Source organism: Artemia franciscana, unplaced genomic scaffold (assembly GCF_032884065.1).
Source record: "Artemia franciscana unplaced genomic scaffold, ASM3288406v1 Scaffold_289, whole genome shotgun sequence".
Lineage (NCBI taxonomy): Eukaryota > Metazoa > Arthropoda > Branchiopoda > Anostraca > Artemiidae > Artemia > Artemia franciscana.
In genome coordinates this window covers 301,269-323,745 of record NW_027063627.1, presented here as the reverse complement: position 1 = coordinate 323,745, position 22,477 = coordinate 301,269, and the positions used below count along the sequence as shown (strand labels likewise).

At 35.7% G+C, this 22,477-nt stretch overlaps 1 protein-coding gene across 8 annotated transcripts in view; it reads left to right on the top strand.

The window, feature by feature from the left end:
• The window catches only part of LOC136043068 (uncharacterized), a 65,248-nt gene that overhangs the window by 36,200 nt on the left and 6,571 nt on the right, over positions 1 to 22,477 (top strand). For 7 of the 8 annotated variants that reach the window (XM_065727985.1, XM_065727992.1, XM_065727984.1 and 4 more), the window contains 2 exons: positions 1,606 to 1,696; positions 13,098 to 14,195. In XM_065727985.1, coding sequence (XP_065584057.1) covers positions 1,606 to 1,696; positions 13,098 to 13,406 — 400 coding nt within the window. In that variant the 3' untranslated portion in view covers positions 13,407 to 14,195. Of the gene's footprint in view, positions 1 to 1,605; positions 1,697 to 13,097; positions 14,196 to 22,477 lie in introns of those variants that run through there. The other variant, XM_065727989.1, reaches the window with a different exon arrangement.

Below are 22,477 nucleotides of genomic sequence, written 5' to 3'. Positions count from 1 at the left end.
ATTTTATTTTAATGTGTATTAAGTCATTTTCCGTAGTTAATTTTGTGTACATAGAGCTGAGTGTGTACTAACCCAAGTCTCTAATTAAAGATGTATTATTAGTTAAGTTTCATTTGTTTTCAGTTGATTCATGGATAATTTGTTTGATTCCTAAGTCATTGCTAATTGAAATTGTTTCATCAAGTAAAACAGAGTATGTGTTATATTTTAAGATGTTATTTATTATAACACTACAAATCAATTCGTTTCTTTATTATAAAATGTTATTTAGTGAGAGCCTCACAGCATGAATTGAGGTAGTATCCCCAAGGTATAGAACTACTAAAGTCAGAGTTACTATTCTCGCCGACAGTGTTGCTACATCAACTTACAAAGGAATCAACGGTTAGTGGAAAGGCAGAAACCCAGAGTTCTTAAGAAAATTTCAGAATATGCTCTGCAAGAAAAATATCTTAGTAGAAAATAGCCTGGACGAGCAGTGACTTGTCAAAAATTAATTTTTCACAAGAGTTTGTGCTATCACCAGATAACTTCTTAAGACATAATTAACCTAGCCAGAAATTCAGTTTTACTGCTAGAAAACGTGCATATGGTCCTCATTCAGATATAGTTAGATATTGCGACCTAAGGACCACGTTTCTTCCTCCAAATGTGACTTCTAATTGCCAACTAATGGGAAAGAGGATTTTGGAAGCTCTTAAGAGAAACTACTAAAGAATGGCTCTTGCAAATCCCATACAGGAAATTGAAGATAACCAAGACTTAATTTAGAATTAGAAAGCCATAAATGTGAAGTGTGTGGCCTTTTACATCTTAACTGACTGGGACAACATTGTGGCACATATGATCCGATGCCATGGTACGACTGCTTGGTCAAAGTATTCCTATACTGCAAAATACTCCTGATGAGACCCAGGTAAATGTTTTGCCCTTAGTCAAACGTTTCCCTTAATTTGAGGACATATCTCTGGCACTCTGGCTGAAGCAGAAAAGAAGCTTTCAGGAGACTATCACTATGAAGTCACTAACGAAGAAATTGGTACACTTGTTAATAGCGATGATGCTGTTGCATTCAATAATTTGAGACAGTTGGGCCCCGCAGAGTAGTTCACAGAGAAAGGCTTAAATTTTTTCATACAGTTGTCTTGTACGCTGGGTAACAAGAAGAGAGTCAGAGATGCCGACATAACATAAAAACTGGTGCATGACTGAAACTGTTACTCTACTTGAAGAAGAGAATGATCTTCTTGCTTTTTATTTTCTCTTACCGTGCCTCAGTTTAATTGGAAATAGTTAATTTGGCTGCCTTCACTATGTAAAGAGTCTTGCCTTTGCTTTGTGTGAATCTTGCGCATTGCCGCTAGTATATTATAAATTGACAAAAAATAAAACTGACTTAAAAGAAGTAAAAAAAGGTTATTTCTGCTCCCCTCCCCACCCTTTTTCTCTCTATTTTAATTTAAATAAAATATTTTAAAATTTTGTAGCACTCGGGCAAAAATCAAGAGTACATTTTATGACGTAGTATGTTAATTTTAGTAGAAACCACTTCATGCTATTTTGCTATTAATAATATCATTTTTATCATTATTATTGTTGTTTTAGATTGTTCAAAATACGGGGAGATATAGACCCAACCATGTCGCCGTTTTCGTCGTGGTATATTTCGTCAATGTTATCATTGTCTCAAGAAGAGGTAAGATCATTTTAACAGTATCGATATTGCTATTAGTCTTTTCGAAAGTTTTATAATCCATTTGTTTCTCTTTCTGTTTTCTGAGGGGTATTTAAGTGCCACAAATATTCTTGTGGACCACAATTTTTTTCTCTACAGTTTTTTTTTTAGTTTTTTTTTGTTTAAAGGTCTTTACTATGTTTTCGCTTCGTTGACTCGTATATGCTTTCTATAAGCGTCTTAAGCGTTAATAAAGAGCAGAGGATAGGATCGCGGTCCAAGAAGTTTCTCGGTTCTAGAAGAAAAATGAAAAGCCGGGAGTACAAATAAAACACAAACGGGAGAAAATTGTAGCCAGTGAAGTGGAACATTGACGAAAAAAGCAAATATCTCGGCAAGGATCTGCGTCAGTTCATCTTTTTTACTACTCAGAGGCAACGCAATAACTTAGGCTATAGTAAAAATCCATAAGGCTTCAATGTTTTTTGTTTAGTTTTTTTTTCTGAGGCACTCCATATGGAAGAAGGGGTCTTGTAAACTTCGGAGGGGGTTCGCTTCGGATTAAAATTTTGAAATAATCATTTTGTTCAAAATAGTACAAAGTGAAAACAACTATCCCTCCTGGTTGGACAAAACCCCCCACAGCCTTCGGACAAGAGCTATAAGGTATGCATGTTGTCCATTGTTGACACACAACAATGTTTTTTTATGGAAGAGATGGTCGTATAAACTTCGAAGGAGGCTCGTTCGATTGCAAATTAAAAATTTTAGTTCTTTTTTTAAGATTCCAAAGCGACCAGAGGATAATAAGCCCCTTTCTTCCGCCCTTTTCTCCAAATATATCCGATCAAAATTTGAGACTGGCATTTTTTTCAAAATAGTCCAAAGACCATATAATTCTGCTTCTGGGTTTGAACCTCCTCCCTCTAAAGCCCGTAGGGCAAGGGCTTTAAGTTAAGCATGCTGTTCATTGTAAACATATAAGGTTTTTATGGAAGAGGTGGTCGTATGAACTTTGATGGGGCTAATTCTATTGGAAATTAGAAGTTTTAGTGCTCTTTATCAGAGTCAAAAGTGATCAGAGGGTAACCAGCCCCTCCCACCTCTTTATTTCCCCAAATGTATACGACCAAAATTTTTAGATTGCCATTATTTTCAAAATAGTCAGAAGATCAAATATCTATGCTTCTAGGGTCGAACATTCCCCCCCGGCCCCTGGGGCAAGGGCTGTAATTTATGCAAGTTGCTTATAGTTAATATATAAGGTTTATGTGGAAGAGGTGGTTTTAGAGACTTTGAAGGAGGCTCATTTGACTGGAAATGGAAAGTTTTTGAGCCTTTATTAATAACCCCCCAATTTCTTAGAAATGGACAAGATCAAAATTTTGAGATTGCCATTTTGTTTAAAATAGTTCAAAGGTCAAATAACTGTGCCTGCGAGGTTGACACACCCCTTCCATAGCCTCCGAGGCAACGGCTACAAGTTATGCATTTTGCCGATTTTAGTATATAAGGATTTTTATTGGAAAAGAGGAAATGTTGAGAGGGATGCCGAACACAATCAAAACGCACTACGTGCTTGCTGGTTGTGAAAAGGGAATATCAACAATATCTAGTATTCGGAGGTAAATATACAACACACACCACACCACAAGGTGAACATTTTTAACTGATAACCATAGTAAATTTTCAGGCTCACTTTCTAGCTTACGAAATAAATTAAATACACCCTTCCGTACAAGCGCCGAAACACCTCCATAATATCTGCCACTTGTCGAGACTTTTCTCCTATACTCAATAACATCAAAATTTTCACATGACGAAACATGATCTAGAGAATTCTATGTCTCAAGCCAAACAACATCTCAGCTTTCGGAACTGGCTGATGTAGTGTACTAATAGGTTTCCTAACTTTTCCTTACTATAACCTTGCGAATTCCAAACTATAAAACGTAATTACGATTCACTATGGCCCTGTATTCCGTATTCTGGCAATTTTGACTGGTTTCCAAGCGCTACTATATTCCCCCAAGTAGGAAGCTCCTGAGATAAAACCGAGGCTTTCACTATCTGGCGAGGTGCAAATGATTTGTAATCCTAAATCACCTCCCTTACTCGAGCTTTTTTTTTCGCGCTTTTATCCTGCTCTAAAGGGCCAATGTTCTTACTATTTCTTTTGCCCTGTCTCACACCCTCCTGAGCTAAATCCACCGCAGGTTCTCGGCTAACGGAGGTATGATACTGCCCACCAACAAAAGCAGCCCGGGTCCTCTCTTCCACACTAAATACAGAAGCAGCGCATCCAAAAATCTGACCACTGGCAGCAGAATTTACCGATCCGCTTCTCTCCCGCGAAATAATCCGATCACTCTGATTTGCACGAGCGTAAAATATGGATAAGATACTGATGTTGATCCTTCTTTACAGAGTAAACTTGCATTGTCCAGTACTTCATTGCCCTTGTGCATATTACGATTTAAGTCTAAACTCTGGTGATCATGACTTCTCATTTTCTCTGCTGCTATAACCTGTTGTTGTTCTCGATCAGTTTCTTTCACTTTACCCAATTCACTATTGTATGCAAAAAATCTAATTCCCCACGAAAAGTCTCACACCCCTCAGATTTGCATGTAAATAGTTTTCAATAAAACGCAAATGACGGAGTAGGCTTTAGACTTTTACAGCTAGAGTGGGGAAAGGGGGCGAGTAGCCAAACTCTTGTTTCTAGTGATTTTTTCGTTTTAACTTTGATTTTATTATTAAGTTTAAGTTTTACTCGTCTAAGATTTATTTATTTATTATATTAGTATCTATAGAATTTTTGTTGGCTATGATTGCTTATTTAATTTCTGTTTGTTTTGGGTTTCGTTTATTTTCAATATTAGTTTCTGCTAGTTTTGAATGTGAAATATTATAGGAATTTATTTTTGCTTGTTTCAAGTTTAATATGGATCTTTACTTTTCTTTAAGAAACATCTTTTTCGTTTTTTTTTTATTTATCATTGTAATACGCTAAACTCTCAAAAGAAGTCAGCAGATTAAGAAATCAAGGAACAAACACACTACTGAACGAGAATAAGAAAAAATAACAAAAAAATAAGCCACCTTGATTATTGCAAATGAAAAATCGACTGAATTCAAAAATGCAAAACGACTACTCAAAAAATCTATGCATGGTTGTGGTTGGATTCTATGCATGGTTGTTGACGCACCTTGTCTATTGCTCCAGTTTTATTCGAGTATTTTGCTTGATATCAATAGAGAGTCATGATATCGTCACGAGTTGGAGCTGTTTCTCGGGAGTAGGTAAACATTGTTATCTTCTTAGCGAAAATTGTCTTATCTGCAAGATTTAAATTATAATAGGAGCTGCATTTTTCTTCAGCCTCCAGAGAATTCTATGAAAAATCTGATTAGCTCGAATCAGTCTAGCTAATTTTGACGTTAATGAAATTTCCTTGTGAATGGGCTCTAACCTGAGCCACATCTGTCCACATCCACATCATATAAATTGACGACTATTTATTTTAGCCTTATGGATTTTGTCAATGAGGCTTGGAAACGTAATTATTCCTGTTTTTATATTCACAGCTGACGTAAGGACAGCTTTGAATGAACAAGAAGACCTGATGTAGCATCAAAGCTAAGCTCTACTTCATTAGGTATAACTAGCCCATTCTTTTTTTTATGGGAGTGGTCAACAGCAAAGACTTTCTTGGAGGAAACAATATTGGAAAAATTTTTTTACCCTCGTATGAGGTGACTGTTGGTTTTGACACCTATTCTGTAAATTGTTGAGTCTTACAGAACGGGGACATTGCGCCTCTGGCTTCCTTTAAATTCCAAATGGTGTGTCTAAATCCAAATAGTATTTATTATGATGAAAATGAACTATCAATCTTATCTGTCTTCCTGAAAAAAGATGTCACATTGAGTTATGGGGCATGTCCAAGTCTTTGGATGGTGGGAGATGAGAATGTCTTGAAAGACTTTTCACAGTAGGTTGATGTGGTTGATGTGGCTAGATCCATGAAACAAGCACATTTTAAGACCATAATATTCATTATAAGACGTTTAAGCCAATCCGATAAGATATATAGTACAAAAAATGTCTATCACAAACCCAGACGGGTCCAATTTATATTTCCTAGTCAGAGTAAAAAAAAAAAGAATTAAGAAGAAGAGAAAAACAAATCTTTATTGAAAACACATAATGGTTTAAATTTTTTTTTGTATATTACCCTCTTTAATACTCGAAAAGGATTGGAGGGCAACCCCTTCCAATGCCCAACACATCCAATGGAAATTTTGGATTGGAGGGCAACCCCTTCCCATGCCCGTCACATCCAATGAGAATTTTGGATTGGAGGGCCAACCCCCCCCCCCATGCCCAAACACATTCAATGAAAATTATGAGATAGCCATTTTGTTCAGCGTAGTTTAAAGGTCCGGAAATTACATCTTTGAGGATGACAACCCCCCCCCCAATGTTTTTATAGGAAGGATGGTCTTATAAACCTCGGATGCACTCATTGATTTGGTTATCAGAGGTTCTAGTGCCTTTTCTTAGATTCAACGTGATTGTAGGGCAGCTATCCCCCCACATGTCCTATTTTCCCGAAAAGTATCTCATAGAAATTTTGAGATAGCCATTTGTTCAAAAAATAATCCAAAGATCGTAGGTTTTTTTTTAGCAGGGCACTTAACATAAAAATTGTCGTAGAAACTTCAAAAGGGGACCATTCGAAAGGAAATTGCACGTTCTATTGCCCTTTTTAATAGTAGAAAGTGACTGGAGGACAACCCCCCCCCCTATGCCCATCATTTCTCAAAATACATCCAATCAAAATTTTGAGATGACATTTTTGTTCAGCGTAGTTGAAAGGTCCAATAATTGTGTCTTTTAAGATTATACCCCCCCCCCCCATCAGAGCCCTCAGGGCAAGGGCTGTGAGTTATGCCTGGCGCTTATAACGTTTTTGTGGAAAGGGTGGTCGCATAAACTTCAGAGGAGGATCATTGGATTGGAAATTAAAAGTTATAGTAACCTTCTTAATAGTCGGAAGTGATTGGAGGGCAACCAGCCGTGCCCCATCGCCCATCATTCCTCCAAGCGCATCCAATCAAAATTTTGAGATATCCATTTTGTAAGGCATATTTGAAAGGTCCAGTAATTACGACTTTGAGGATGAAAACTCCCACCCCCCACGGTCCTCAGAATAAGCACTGTAAGTTATATTGCTTGCCCATTGTTAATGGTCAAGGTCTTTATGTAAAGGGCCCTAGTGTCCTTTTGAAGAGTAAAAAGTGATAGGAGCGCAAGAAGCCCCATCCTACACTTCTTTTCCCCAAATGCATCCGATTGATATTTTAGATAGCCATTTTGTTCAAATTAGTCTAAAGATCATATAAAAAGGCATTGGGGGTCGAAAGAGCCCCTCAGAACCTGGGGGCTAGGGTTGTAAGTTATGCCTCGAAGACATGAAAGTTTTTTATGGAATGGGTGGTCGTATAAACTTTGGATTGGGCTTAATTGATTGGAACTTTGAATCTATAGTTCTGTTTTTGAGAGTCAAGATTAAATTGAGGATAACCAGCCCTCCCTCCAACGACCATCATTTTCCAAAACCAACATCCAATAAAAATTTTGAGACGTGTACTTTCTTCAGCATTGTTTAAAGATCCTGTAATTATGACTTTGGGACATCGACCCCGCACACAGCCCCTAGAACCAGGGCTGTAAGTTGGGCAATTCGTTCACTGTTTGCATATATTTTACTGAGAAAGGCATGATTGTTTGAACTTTTCCGTTAAAAAAGACAAAGGGCATTCAGGTGAGCCTTTCAGAGAAGGTTGAGGGGAGTGTTAAATTAAAAGCGAAGAAATACAGCAACAAAACATAGAATGAAAAGACAGTAAAACTAATTATTTAAGAAAATCATCACGATACCTCATACACACCTTTTCCAATATTATTTATATTTAAGTAACGCCTACTTCTCAAAAGTTCCAAAATCCAATCCCTTCCCCTGACCTCCCTACCAAATGTTTCTAAGTGCAACTCCCTCAACTCCCTACATTCCCCTAAAAACTGACGCAAAGACTCATCCATCTCTCCACACATATGACAACTGTAATGACCATTCCTCAGTCTATTTTTCCCAAAATATTTCCTACGTTCTCCTAAAGGCGTAAGATTCCTCTTTATATACATTACGCATTTCAATTCGTCGGTAGCCAATCCCATTTTTAGGTAAATTTCTTCGCCCCAGTTCTCCTTGACCTCCGCATACATCCCAAGGGACGGCGAGAAGGCTTTCTGAACTTGCCAACCTGAACTTCCTGAGACTCTAGCCTAGTAACAACTAACCTAGACACAGTCCCTACTACCTCTCCTATCCCCTTTCCATCATTCCAGCAAATTATCTAGCCCTACACGGTCTAATATATTCTTCACCTGATTTGGCCACGAATTTTTCCTCCTATCTTGAAGCATCGCTAAAAATGCTTGCTTAACTAGCCTATTATCTTCTAGTGATGACACCCTTTCTCAGTATTTAACCATACTAACCTGTAATCCAAAGCCGATCTAACCCTAGCATTAAAAATATACTTTAGCAGTCATACATCCCTAATTTCCTTAATACTTCTTTTACTTCACATTCTTAGTAGTCTATTTCCCTTACATCACCATCTTGAGATGTTTGTCCCATTTCCCGTCTGACGATAGCCTACAACCTAAGTACTGAAATTTATCTACATGGTCTAGTGTCTTCGTCCGCAAACTGACAGTGCGAATCTATCTGTTCTCTACTTTTCCTAAAAACCATTACCACCGACTTCTGTTCGTTTAATGCTAGTTTCTTATTCCTAAAATAAGAAGAGACTAGATCTAGCACTTATTGCAAATCTTCTTTACTTTCTGCTACTAATGTTATGTCGTCCGGGGAAAGTAATGCCAAAACGCTTGCACTCTAAAGCTTAATTATTGGGGCGCCTCTGCCAATCAAATATTCTTCAAAATCACTAATATACAATGAAAATAGTCTTGGGAAATTGTACATCCCTGCTTAACACCAAGTCTACTCATAGTAACCCTAGAGAAATCCCTGCCTACCCGTACTACAATCTTAACTATATTATACACAGATGCTATAATCTTAACAAATACGCCTGGTAGCCCTAATTCTAACAGCGACTCTGTCATTAAACTTATATCCACTCCATCAAACGCCCCTTTTAATTCTAAAAATACAACAAATAGCCTGTCCTCTTTTCTCCTAACTTTGTTTCCTAATCATCCCCAATAAAATAATAAAAATCTGATCTTTAGGACTATGGCCTTTTCTGAAGCTTGCCTTTGAATCTGATAAAATTTTATTTTGGTCTATCCAACTATCTATCCTACTACATAATATCTTAGCAAAAACCTTACTAAGCACATTACTTAGGCTTACACCTCTATTATTCCCATGGTCCCCCTTTTTAAATAACGGCACTAGAATAGACGTAGCCAAAGACAAGTGCCATTCTACATTGTTCAATTTACCGGAAAATATTCCTGCTATAACAGGTAGCAGCCACACCCGTCCCCACTTCCAAAGTGCGGTTGGTATTCCATCTATACCTAGAGAGACATGTCTCTCATCCCTTTTATTGTCTCCTAAACTTCACTTACTTGGATGGGAGCAACTAAATTACAATGAAATTCTTTCTTTGGCCTATCTACTACATCACGTACTACAGATACCAGATCTACACTCAAACTAGTTCCTCCTTGGTCCCTAATCACTTCATTTTCTCTCTCCTCTAAATATATAGGCCAAAAATCTACTGATGGTATACCATCACAAACCTCTATTCCTCCTATAGAATTTTTAACTATACTCCAAAAGGTCCTAGTATCCGCTTTTTTATAATCTTTCTTTAGTTGCTCTCCTATCCTAATTTCATGCTCTTATTTCTTAATCTTCAACATTTTCTTAAACTTATTCCGAATCAACTTATAATCCATATAAAATCTAGTATTTTCCCTACTACCTATTCTATCCCTCGCTTTCTGCAGTACCTCTAAAACTTCCTGGTGTTTCCTTTCACAATCATCATCAAAAGAATATCCATTCTTAATATTATTCTTAACTCTGCAATTTAACTTTGAGCCTACCTTATATATAACATCATTAACTAATGCTAACGACTCCTCTATTTTTCCATCACCTGGTCAAACCAAACATTTCTCTAATTACTGTTCAACTTCTTCACTCGTTATCACACTCTGAAAATTTTTCTCTTTCTCTCCTGTTACTTTTAGGGCCTTTCTAATCCCTAAATCCTCATTCTCCCTGCGTTTTTTCTTCCCGCCACTATTAGCCACTAGTTTCTTAGAACTAACCCACTCAAAAGTAGCCGTACCAGGCAAGTGATTCGAACCTACCGCTGCCATCACCTCGAAATCTATACTGAGACACCAAAGAGGAACATCTACCAAAGCATAATAAATCACAATTAGAGAAGCCCCAGAAAAACAAGTGAAATTCCCCACACATCCATCCTTTCCAACTTTTCCATTCAAAATAGAAAAGAATTTCTTACCACAAAAATCCAAAATTTTACAACCCATAAGCCAAAACGAATCGGAAGGAAACTTGATAGAAAATTTACATTTTTCGTATTCTAATATACACCACGTATCCTCCTCGTTGTACGAGCTCAACTCTAGAGGGTTGTAAACTGCACAAAAAATAATAGAGAATCCATTGGCTTCGACTCTTAACCATATCAAATTACAAGAAAGACTCAAAACAGTTTTTTCAAAGAAAAATAAAGAGCTCCACTAAGCCAAAAATGAGCAGAAATAAAGTCCAATAATCTTCCAAGCTAAAAACTACCACAAATCACAATCAATAAATAAATGAAACTCAAAATGAACAGAAATTACAATAAATAACCTAGTCAAATTCAAAACGAGCAAAAATAAACATGAGTAGGGCTGTCAACCCTCATATCTTCTCAAGACCAGACCAAAACTTAAACTTTACAGAAAACAAAATACATTTAAAATATTTTCACTTTTCTTACTTTAATCAATAAAAAAATAGACTTTTAGGAATAAATATATTTTTATGCATATTAAACTGACAATCAATTTTTTTATTATATATTAATCTTAAGAAACAAATTATGTTCTGATCTTAAGAAGGGCTGTCAGCACTACTCATGTTAATTTTTGCTCGTTTTGAGTTTGACTCGGTTATCTATTGTACTTTCTGTTCGTTTTGAGTTTCATTTATTTATGTTTTCATCTATTTATGTATTAATCATCTATTGATGGTGATTCAGGGTAGTTTTATGCTCGAAAGGTTATTTGACTTTATTTCTGCTCATTTTTAGCTTAAGGGAGCTCTTTACTTTTCTTTGAAAAACGCGTTTTTTTTAGAAAGTTTTTTTAAATTAATTACATATCAAAAGTCTTAAAAGCAAAAGAAACGTAGAATTTATCAAACAGTTCGTGGTAACGAACTGTAGTAAGGAGCGACCCGGCTCAATAGTAACCAAAACTCTAAAAAATGGAATTTTGATACCAATAGCTACATCAAAAGAATCGCATTTTAATGCTGGTTTTAAATATATAAGTTTCATCAAGTTTAGTTTTACCCATCAAAAGTTACGAGCCTGAGAAAATTTGCGTTATTTTAGAAAATAGGGGGAAACGCCCCCTAAAAGTCATAGAATCTTAACGAAAATCACACCATCAGATTCAGCGTATCAGAGAACCCTACTGTAGAAGTTTCGAGCTCCTATCTACAAAAATGTGGAATTTTGCATTTTTTGCCAGAAGGCAGATCACGGATGCGTGTTTATTTTATTTTATTTATTTATTTTTTTTCTCAGGGGTGATCGTATCGACCCAGTTGTCCTAGAATGCTGCAAGAGGGCTCATTCTAACGGAAACGAAAAGTTCTAGTGCCCTTTTTAAGTGACCAAAAAAATTGGAGGGCACCTAGGCCCCCTCCCACGCTAATTATTTTCCCAAAGTCAACGGATCAAAATTCTGAGATAGCCATTTTATTCAGCGTAGTCAAAAAACCTTATAACTATGTCTTTGGGGACGACTTACTCCCCCACAGTCCCCGTGGGAGGGGCAACAAGTTACAAACTTTGACCTGTGCTTATATATAGTAATGGTTATTGGGAAGTATACAGGCGTTTTCAGGAGGATTTTTTTGTTTGGGGGAGGGGTTGAGAAGAGGGGGATATGCTGGGGGAACTTTCCTTCGAGAACTTGTAATGGGAGAAGAAAATTTCCATGAAGGGAGAGCAGGATTTACTAGCATTATTTAAAAAAAAAACAATTAAAAAATAAAAGTGAAAAAGTTTTTTCAGCTGGAAGTAAGGAACAGCAATAAAACTTAAAACAAACAGAAATTATTACCCATATGAGGGGCTCACCTCCTTCTAATACCTCGCTCTTTACGCTAAAGTATTTTCGGTAATTTCAACTACTTATTCTACGGCTTTTGTGATTCAGGGGGTCATTCTTAATGAATTGTGATAAAATTTAAGCTTTAGTGTACAGAGCGAGGTACTGACGATGGGGCGAATCCCCTCATATATGTAATAAAAACATGAGAATACAAAAGTTCTTTACGTAAGCTAATTTATAAGTTACGTAAATCTTTTACCAATAAAAAGATTCGTAAAAAATTAAAAGTTCTAGTTGCCTTTATAATTAACCAAAAAATCGGGGGGCAACTAGGCTTCGTCCCCCGCTCTTTTTTTCTCAAAATCATTCGATCAAAGTTATGAGAAAGCCATTGAGCCAAAAAAAAAAAAAATATGCAAATTTCGTTTTGATTATTCCTCTGCGGAGAGCCAAAATCAAAACATGCATTGATTCAAAAACGTTCAGAAATTAAATAAAAAAAAACAAGTTTTTTCAACTGAAAGTAAGGAGTGACATCAAAACTTAAAACGCACAGAAATTACTTCGTATATGAAAGAGGCTGCTTCCTCATCAACGCCCCGCTCTTTACGCTAAAGTTTTTTACTGTTTTAGAAGGAAGAATTGAGAGAAAGAGTCAAACTTTAGCGTAAAGAGCGGGGCGTTGATGAGGAAGCAGCCTCTTTCATATACGAAGTAATTTCTGTGCGTTTTAAGTTTTGATGTTTTTAAGTTTTGATGATGAAAAAACTTGTTTTTTTTATTTAATAAATACATTAAAGAGGTTTATGTAAACACAAAGAGAGGGTAAACGAGAGAAGTAGTGCTAATAAAATGAAGAGGGAAACTACTGGGATGGTTAATTCATTTTTTTCTTGGGGGTAAAGATCTCCCCTTTAATCCTCCCTGATCCCTTATCTAAGTAAGGTGCTTGTAAATAGAACTTGGTAATTCTTGTACTAATTTAATCCATGTTTCCAGTTCCATGACCTGTTGCAGGAAAGGAAGCTGGTCCTCAGAAGTATTAAGTTTAGTCAGGCAAGGGACGTGGTTTCAACATTGCTAGACATGGGTTTTACGAAATCACAAATTATAACTGCAATCGAAGTGATTACCTATCCAAGAAGTGTGATTCTACCAGCCTTAATTAAGTTTATGAACAAGCCTGAACTTCAACCTTTTGACAAATTTAAACAAAGAGAAACAGTGTTGCACTTCTTCGTTTATTTTCTTGACAAAGATTTAAATTTTTTTGGGTTTAAGATGTTTCACAACAAAAGTGACCACTGATTTGTTAAAAATTTATTAAGAATAAAAGTTGAACATATTTCTTCGGAAGGCCTGAGGAAGGAAGCAATCCTTTGATTATAATTTGTTGATTTTTATTTTTCGTTAAACAAAATAAATGCCATATTTAGGAATATGCTAGTTCGACTAACCCTAAAGCCGAGCTTCTTGAGCCAACCTCAAAGCTCTTACCATTCTCTTTAGGTGTTTACTGTCGGAATGTATACACATATGATCTTCGTGTACGCTCCGAATTCAATTTCAAACAATACCTCTTGCGATATCTGTATTTAACTAGTTTACTTTTATGTAAATTCAAACAATATACTTTAAGCTAACAATTTTCCTCAAGTTATTATTTTCTGTGAAGTCAATTGATGATAACATTGATTCATATGGGGTAGCGATTTGCTTTATTATTATTATTATTATTATTATTATTATTATTATTATTATTATTATTTTTATGAGATATTTGGATAAGCCCATTCGTGTTGATGGGGTTGGGTGGGATATGAATAGCATTGTTAGTAAAGGTTGGAGCATTCATGGTGATTTTCACTTTAATGAAAATGGAAGCTATTATTAAAAATGTGTATTATTTGCGGTGCTTTGATTTAGAGCGTTAGTATTCCAGTTTTAGCCTCTCATTTTAAACTAGTGGCTTAAAAAACCCTTATGTATGTTGTTTTTATTTTGAGCTTCAATTTCGCTGTATTAGCTTTGTAATTAATAAGCATCGAAACCCTTGAATACGAGTTATTGTAGAAATTAAATGCTATTTATGAGAAATGTCATTTGCATACAATGTTTTATGTTAAGAAGTTTTATGTTTGTATTTGGTGATAACAAAAATCCTTGATCACTAACTTTGGTGAAAATCAAACATTATTTTGAAGATGTACCTAACATGGTTTCAGACTACTATTTTTCTTATTAATCTCTCATTTATAACCCAGAAAACATAGAAATCCTTTGACACAGAAATTCAAAGCCATTTGTGAAACATAGGGGCTATAAATTTTGTTTTGCCTTAGGACGCTTATATTGCAATTCCAGCGCTGTATTTGTTGTTAGTTACTTTAAGCTCCTTTAGTTTTCAAAATTATTTGGGTCTATTGCTGTAGATGCCTAGATTATGTTGTTACTTGATGCTCATTTTTTGTACTCCTCCGTTTGTTACAATTTTTCTGATAATTCTTTCATCTTATGGGCAAACAGTAAAAAAAATACTGACAACTTTTTACATAATGTATTTTATGACTTTCCACCAAAATTTTAAGTTTTTTCCAAATGAAAGGAAAAAAAAACAAAGAAAAACTACCCTATTACTAAGGGTTGTTACAACCCTCACCTCTTGCACTATGATTCAACTAGTGCGTTAATTAAGGTATTTTAGAATACAACCAATATAGCCACTTGGTACTGCAATTGTTTAATTTGTTGATTACCTTTTAAAACGTCAAGCTGAATCCTTATTATTTAAATGAAATGAGAATTAACAAACCTTTTCATTGTTTAAGCACCGTGACAGATTTTTTGTCTTTACTTCGTTGAACTTTTCATCACATTGATCTTATGCAAGAGCGTTCATTTTTGAATCACTGAAAAACCGTTTTTGAAAAACCGTCAATTAATTCACTGGGGGGTTAGCAGCTTCTTCATATATAGAATAACCATTGCTTTGTTCTAACATTAATTTCTGTTCGTTTTTAATATCATATTTAAGTAACACAAGTATTACATACTAATATCTTAAAACCTCATACATTAACCAAGGTTTTACTGGTTACAGTAATTTGAGAAAAAAGACTCATTTGCATTTATTTGCTTCACGCAGCAAAGTAGAAGTTCCGTTACCATGATGTTAGAAGTTGCTATACGCATCAGTTCAACTTTTTCCAGAATGCTTTGACACTAGAAAATTTACCATTAAAAGACCATTCAGCGAAAACACGGCAACTTCAGTTGTCCGTAACTTCCAGCTCAGAAATCGAGTGACGTCGGGCGATGGACACTTGAAATCGTTCTACGACTCCAGTATTCTTCATTATGCACTCAGTGAGTCCCGGTCCTCAGGTTACTCTTTTTTTCTTTTTTATGCCTGTCAGCTTACTTATTTTGCGGCTAGGTACTGAATGACCGTCTAGAATAAGTATTCGTTTTATTATGGCTTGCATTTACTTTAGGGAAAAATTTTCCACCGCGCATTAGAATGTCCTCTGAAACTGAGATGTTAGAAAATTAGCTGTTGAAACTTCCAAATTGATTGACAGTCCCAAAATTGCCACTTAACTCTAATTTGGCTCTATCTATGCGAAAATTGTTGTTTTGTGGCCTAGGCTGTCCCTCTTTTTGCAAATGCATCCGATCAAAATTTTGAAATAGCCATTTTTGTTCAAAATAATTTCTAAGATCAAGTAACAATGTCTCCGGGGTCGACACAACCCCCTATAGCTGGGGACAAGGGTTTTAAGCTATACTCCCTTGCATAAAAGGTTTTTATGGAAGAGATGGACTCATAAGCTTTGGAGGAGGCGTGCTTGATTGGAAATTGAAAGTTCTAGTTCTCTTCTTAAGCCTTAAAAGCGATCGAAGGGCAACCAGCCCTCATCCCAAATGGACCCGATCAAAATTTGAGATAGCTTTTTTTAAAATAGTCAAAAGGCAAAATAACTCTGCCTCCAGGGCTGAGACCACCCCCTCCCCCTGGGCCCTGGGCAAGGACTAGAAATTATACTAGTTCCCATTGCTAATATATAAGTTTTTTATCGAAGCAGTGCTTCTATAAACTCTAGAGGAGGCTCATTTGATTGGAATTGAGAGTTCTAGCTTCTTTATTAAGAGTCAAAAATAATCGGACAGCAACCACTCACCCCCCTTGCACCCTTTTCTCCCAAATGAGCTCGATGAACATTTTGAGATGGATATTTTGTTCAAAATAGTCAAAGGCAAAATAAGTATACCTCAAGGTTTGAAACCTCAGGGCAAGGGCTATAGTCGCCCACTGTTAACATAAAAGAGTTTCAGGAAGAGGTGGTCATATAAACTTTGGAACGGGCTATGTTGACTTCCAGTGGATATAGCCCCCTCCGAAATTAGTAAAGCCTCAAAGCCCCCTCCACAATGAAAATTAGGAAAGCAGTCTAAAAGCCAAATAACTATGCTTCCGAGGTTGACCCCCCCTCCCTCTCCCCAGGACAAGGGCTGTATGTTATGCATGTTACTTATTGTTAACATACAAGGTTTTTGTGCAAGGGGTGGTCGTTTAAACTTTGATTGTAATTGGAAAGTTTCAGTACCATTGTTAAGATTCCAAAGTGATGAAAGAGCAACCGACCCCTGCCCCCCTCACTTCCTTTTTCTCCATATGTCTCTGACTCAAAATAGTTCAAAAGTCAAATAACTATGCCTCTTGGGTTGACACCCTTTCCCGAGCCTCTGGGCAAAAACTTTATGTTAGGCAATTTACCCGTTGTTAACATGAAAGGATTTTATTTTCCTGGAAAAGAGAACATGTTTAATCCTGAGTCTCACAAAAAGGCTTTGATTAATTGAGGCGGAAATTGAAGAAAATGTTGAGAGGGATGCCGAACACAATTAAACCACTCTATGTGCTTCCTGGTTGTGAAAAAGAAGTATCAGTAATATTTAAAAAACGACTGAGGGTATGAAGTTGCAAATTTCAAGATATTTTAGGCGAGGCAAGGGATATTTTAGGCTAACCAGCCCCCCCCTCCTTGTTCTTTTTATGTGGTGCCTCTGCTAAACACTCACCAAATTTTTGAATTTTCATTTTTCTTCAATTTAGTCAAAAGGCCAAATAGCTATACTTTCAGGAATGCCATACCCTCGTAGACCCGGGGGAAGGATTGTAAATTATGTAATTTCCCATTGTTTACATGCTGGATTTATCATTAGGAAAAGGGGAAATATTTAATTTTGGTTGTATCTGAAAAGCCTAAAAGTATTAAGGTGAAACCTTGAAGAATGATGAGGGGCGTGTTAGGCTATATATATATATATATATATATATATATATATATATATATATATATATATATATATATATATATATATATATATATATATATATATATATATATATATATATATATATATATATATATGTATCTTAGGACATGCCTGAAGCCATATTTAGAGCTATTTTGTGAGTTTTTCACAGAGACCAATTTCTTGGGCCAAGACGATGCCTCTGTGATTAAAAGGCACACGTTTAAATCATAGAAATGTTTTTACTCCCTATTTTGTAGATTTAGAGCACAGTGAAAAGTCATGGTTTGAGCTATTTTTGTGAGCGTTTTTGAGGAAGAAAGTTCCTTTCTTTCTTTTTTGATTAAAAGGCACTATGTGCATCCAGTGTATCAAAAACGAGGATCTGCAATATTTTAAGAACAACTGAGGGTATTGAGTTGAAACTTCTTGGACATGTAGGCGGAGATGAAAAGTGATTGAAGGAGGGAACCAATCCCTCCCATGTCTTATTAATTGCAATCCCTCCAAAAATATTTGATCAGAATTTCAAAACAAACACCTTATTAAAAATAGTCAAAACCTCAAATAACTATATCTATGGGGATTACATAACACATCATAGCTTTGAAGAGGGATGCTGAACGCAATAAAGCTCACTGTGCGTGGACTGATTGTCAGAAGGAAGCATTATGAGTATGTAAGGAACAGCTGAGGGTATTAAGTTGAAAATTTAAAAGGATGTTGATAATACAAGATTTATTCATCCTTAAATACACATAAAATTTTACATTATACTATTCCCCCAAAGGCTCTTTGGCCTGTAAAGAAGGGGGAAGACAAACGAGTCACTTACTCAGAGAAGAAAAAAACAGAAACAATTAGAATAGTCACTTACTCACAGAGAGAAGAGCAAAAAGGAGAAGAAAAGAAAATATTAACAAAATAGAAACTATAGAAAACAAAACTAAATAGAATGAATAAACTTAATTAATTAAGTAGATCAGTAGATTAAATAGACTCCAACGAAATAATAAATAGATATATACGAAAAAAAAAAAGATAAAATAATTTCTAAGAAGCCAAAGAATTTTTAACAATGTTTCTGAACAAACCGAATGAATGGCACCTTCGAGTTGATTCTGGCAACTTATTCCACACGATATGATTCGCAATTAAAGGATTAAAATCTGACCTTACACAAGAAGCAAAAGGAGCTTGAATATGATTTTTAGTATTGCGAAGATTATAATTATTCTGATCTGAGGTAAAAGATGGTGGAACACTTAGGGAATGGGAGAGGCCACCATGAAGCTGAGAAAAAGTAAAACATGCACACGAAAGAATATACTGTGACTCAAGATCAAGTAATGGAATAACTCTTGAAAGATTAGTTTCCTTAAAGAGGTTTCTAGCTTTATTGTAAGCCTTAGAAAGTGGTTTTAATAATGAAAGAAAGGTTGGCATCCATACTATTGGACAGTAAGAAACGTAAGATTGGATCAAGCTGTGAAAAAGGATTTTCAGAATTGATCCAGGGAAAATATGTTCCAGTCTCCTTAAAATACTGAGACTCCTGCTTATCTTCATTTTAATCAAATCAATGTGACTTATGAAATAAAAGTTTTCACCAAGAAGAATGCCTAGAAACGAACTTATCGAACTATCCCATTTGGCTGATGAATTTCCGATAACTGGGGATAAATCTAAGAAACATCAAAAAACTGGACTTGGAAAAATTTAAGGTAAGATAATTAGTATCAGGCTATAAAATTACACTCAAACAATCTTCTAAATTTAGTCGAACCTCAGATTCGCAATTTCCCGAAGTGCCCAGTGTACTGTTATCAGCAAAACAAACAAGGACGTCAGAAAATGGCGAACTATAGTTGGCACTTAGGACAAGGGAAGGCTCAGGATGACAGAGTCTACAGCAATTTATGTTTCTGCATTTTACTGCATTAAAAAGATCATTTACATAAATCAAAAATAGCACAGGCCCTAAACTGATCTTTGGGAGACGCCAAAATTCACTTGTGAGAGTGAACGGAGAAATGGATCGCCAGAATTTAACCTATCATTTAAATAAGATTGAAGCCAAGAAAATACATTACCCCTAATGTCAAAATGACACATCTTCGATAGAATAATTTCATTGGTTAAGGAATCGAATGCCTTCGAATATCCAGGAATATAGCAGCCAGAATTAATCCCGAATCTAATACAGAATGCATAAAATTCAAAGGGGTCATACAGGCCTGTTCAGTGGAGTGCTTCATTCGGAAACCAAATTGAAAATCTGAATTTTTTTTAGATTTTAGAAAAGTAAGGAGACGAAAAGCATAGCTTTTACGAAGTTTTTACTAAATACTGATAAAATTGAAATTGGTCGATAATTTGCTGGATCACTTCTTGTTCCACTTTTATACAGAACAATAATCCGAGCACCCTTGAGAGCATCCGAAGAAACACCACATTTAAATGAAAGATCAACAAGTTTTGTTAGAGGCACAACTATTGAAGGAAGTATAGATTTAGCTACCTTAGTAGGAATAGAATCTGGCCCAGATGAGGACGAGTTTTTCAAGCCATTAACAATTTTAGTAATTTCACTTATTGTTACTGGCTTTAGAAACATAGACTTAAAGTAAGACGGCCCGACGTAAGATCTAACGTCCGGCTTAGGCCGAGATAAAGTAACTGTGGAAGCAATATTCTTACAAATGCTAGCGAAGAGTGAAGTGAATTCTTCTTGGAGATTAATTTCACCCTCTATAGCTTCATCACCAATGACCGAACTCATAGGTGAAGAGCTAGATTGAGAACCGGGTTTAAGCACAGAATTTATTATCATTGCCACACACAGCGAAATTATTTAGATAATAGAGGGATTTGCCTTCCTACACAAGGAAATATATTTATTCCGGTAAATCTTGAATCGACAAAGACGAATAGCACTCGCTTAAAGTGTTGCGTATTTATAAGACCTCCGGAGATTATTTTTCCTTCTCCAGCTTTTGAGAAGTCTGGATGTCATCCATGAGTTTAGAGGAACAATTTTTTTAGACCTAATATTTGAAGGTGGCACTTTACAAACGTTAAGAATAGTCTCTAGGCCTCTGAAGACCTATCGAAGGGCAAACATCCCATTTTTAGGTCTCCCTCCTCTCATCATTGATCAAAATTTAGAAAGACAATTTTGTTCAAAACCATCAAAACTTCTGGTAACTATGCCTCCAGGGATGCTATGGCCCCATAGCTCCCATGGGTAAAGATTGTAATTATGCAGTTTGCCTGTTTTTACATTCAGGAATTATCGTTAAAAAAAGATTAATTTTTATTCTAGGTATGATCGAAAAGGCTAAGGGTATTAAGGTGAAACTTTGAGGAATGTTGTGGGGCATGTTAAACTAAATCTAAATATACTATGCACATCCTGTTTATCCAAGAATATGTATCTGCAATATCACAAGTAGAGCTGGGGGTATAAAGTTTAAACTTTCAGAGCATGTTGAGGAAGATGTTAAAAAACTGCCGTAGGGAAACCAGTTCCCCTTCCATTTCCTTTTTTGCTCCCCCCCTGAAAATATCGGAAATAAAATTGGAATAGCCATCTTTTTCAAACTAGTCGATAAAGTCAAATAACTAACTCTGGGGAAGTCTGAACCCTCACAGCCCCTTGGGCAAGTATTTTGAGTTATATAAGCTGCTCGTTGTTTATATGCAAGGTTGTATATAAACATTCTTTGCCCCGGGACAAAAATGTAAATTATGCCACTTGCCCATTTTTCACATGTACAATTTTTATTAGTAGAGGAGGAAATGTTAGATCCTGGATGTGCCCCAAAAAGGATAAGGATATTGAGGCAAATTTTGGGAAATGCTGAGGGGCATGTTGAGCTAAATCAAAAGAAACTATGTGTATTCAAGTTATCAAAAAGACCTATCTGCAATTTCTTAAGAAAAGGTAAGGATATTAACTTGATACTTTCAGGGCCACTGCTACTACTGGTATTATTGCGGCTGCAAATGAGACTGACTGTGACGGCAATTGTGACTACTTCCAACTGCGACAACTTACAACTTCGATTTGTGACTACTTTTGGGGGGATATTGAACTTCAAAACTTTAATGCTAAAGACAAAAACAAAACACTTTTGTGTTTTGATACTTCGATGAAACTTTGACGTTGAAAAAAAATTGATTTTAAAACGGAAATGTTGAAAAACTTGAAACTTTTGCAATCAAAAAGCCTTATCATTAGCAAAGAATGTAAATTATGCAATTTGTTCATTTGCCACATTCAAAATTTTTCATTAGGAAAGGAGGGAATGTTTGATCCTGGATGTGCACCAAAATGCTAAGGGTATTGAGGCAAAACTTTGGGAAATGTTGAGGAGTATGTTGAGCTAAATCAAAAGAGACTATATGTATCCAAGTTATCAAAATTGCCTATCTGTAATAGCATAGGAATAGGTAATGGTATTATTTTGATACTCTCAGGGCCACTACTACTACTGCTACTATTGCGGCTGCAAATGAGACTGATTGTGACTGCAACTGTGACTACTTCCAACTACGACAACTTACAATTGTGATTCTGATTACTTGCAATTGCTAATACGTCTATTTGTGAAAACTTTCAGGGAGGGTTAAGGCTGATAATGAAATTCGGAACATTAATGTTGAAAAAAAGCTGATTTTTTAATACTTTGATGAAACTTTGACGGTGAAAAAAAAAATTATTTAAAAATGGGGATATTGAAAAACTTGAGACTTTGCATTAAAAACCGAACAGAAATTAACTTAGAAAAACTATCTGAAAAAGAAGTTTTCCCAAGAAAAATTCAGGTCATATTAAACTTAAGATCAGAAGACATATATTCCTATAATGATTCAAACTCAAAACGACCAGAAATTACTTTTAAAGAATAAATGAAACCCAAAACGAACAAAAATTAAACAAACAATCATATCAAACATGCAACAGGTTCTAATAAATATATCATAAAACAAGTAAAATTTGAATTGAATATGCAAATCAAGCTTAAAACGCACAAAAATCTCAACAAACAAGAGTT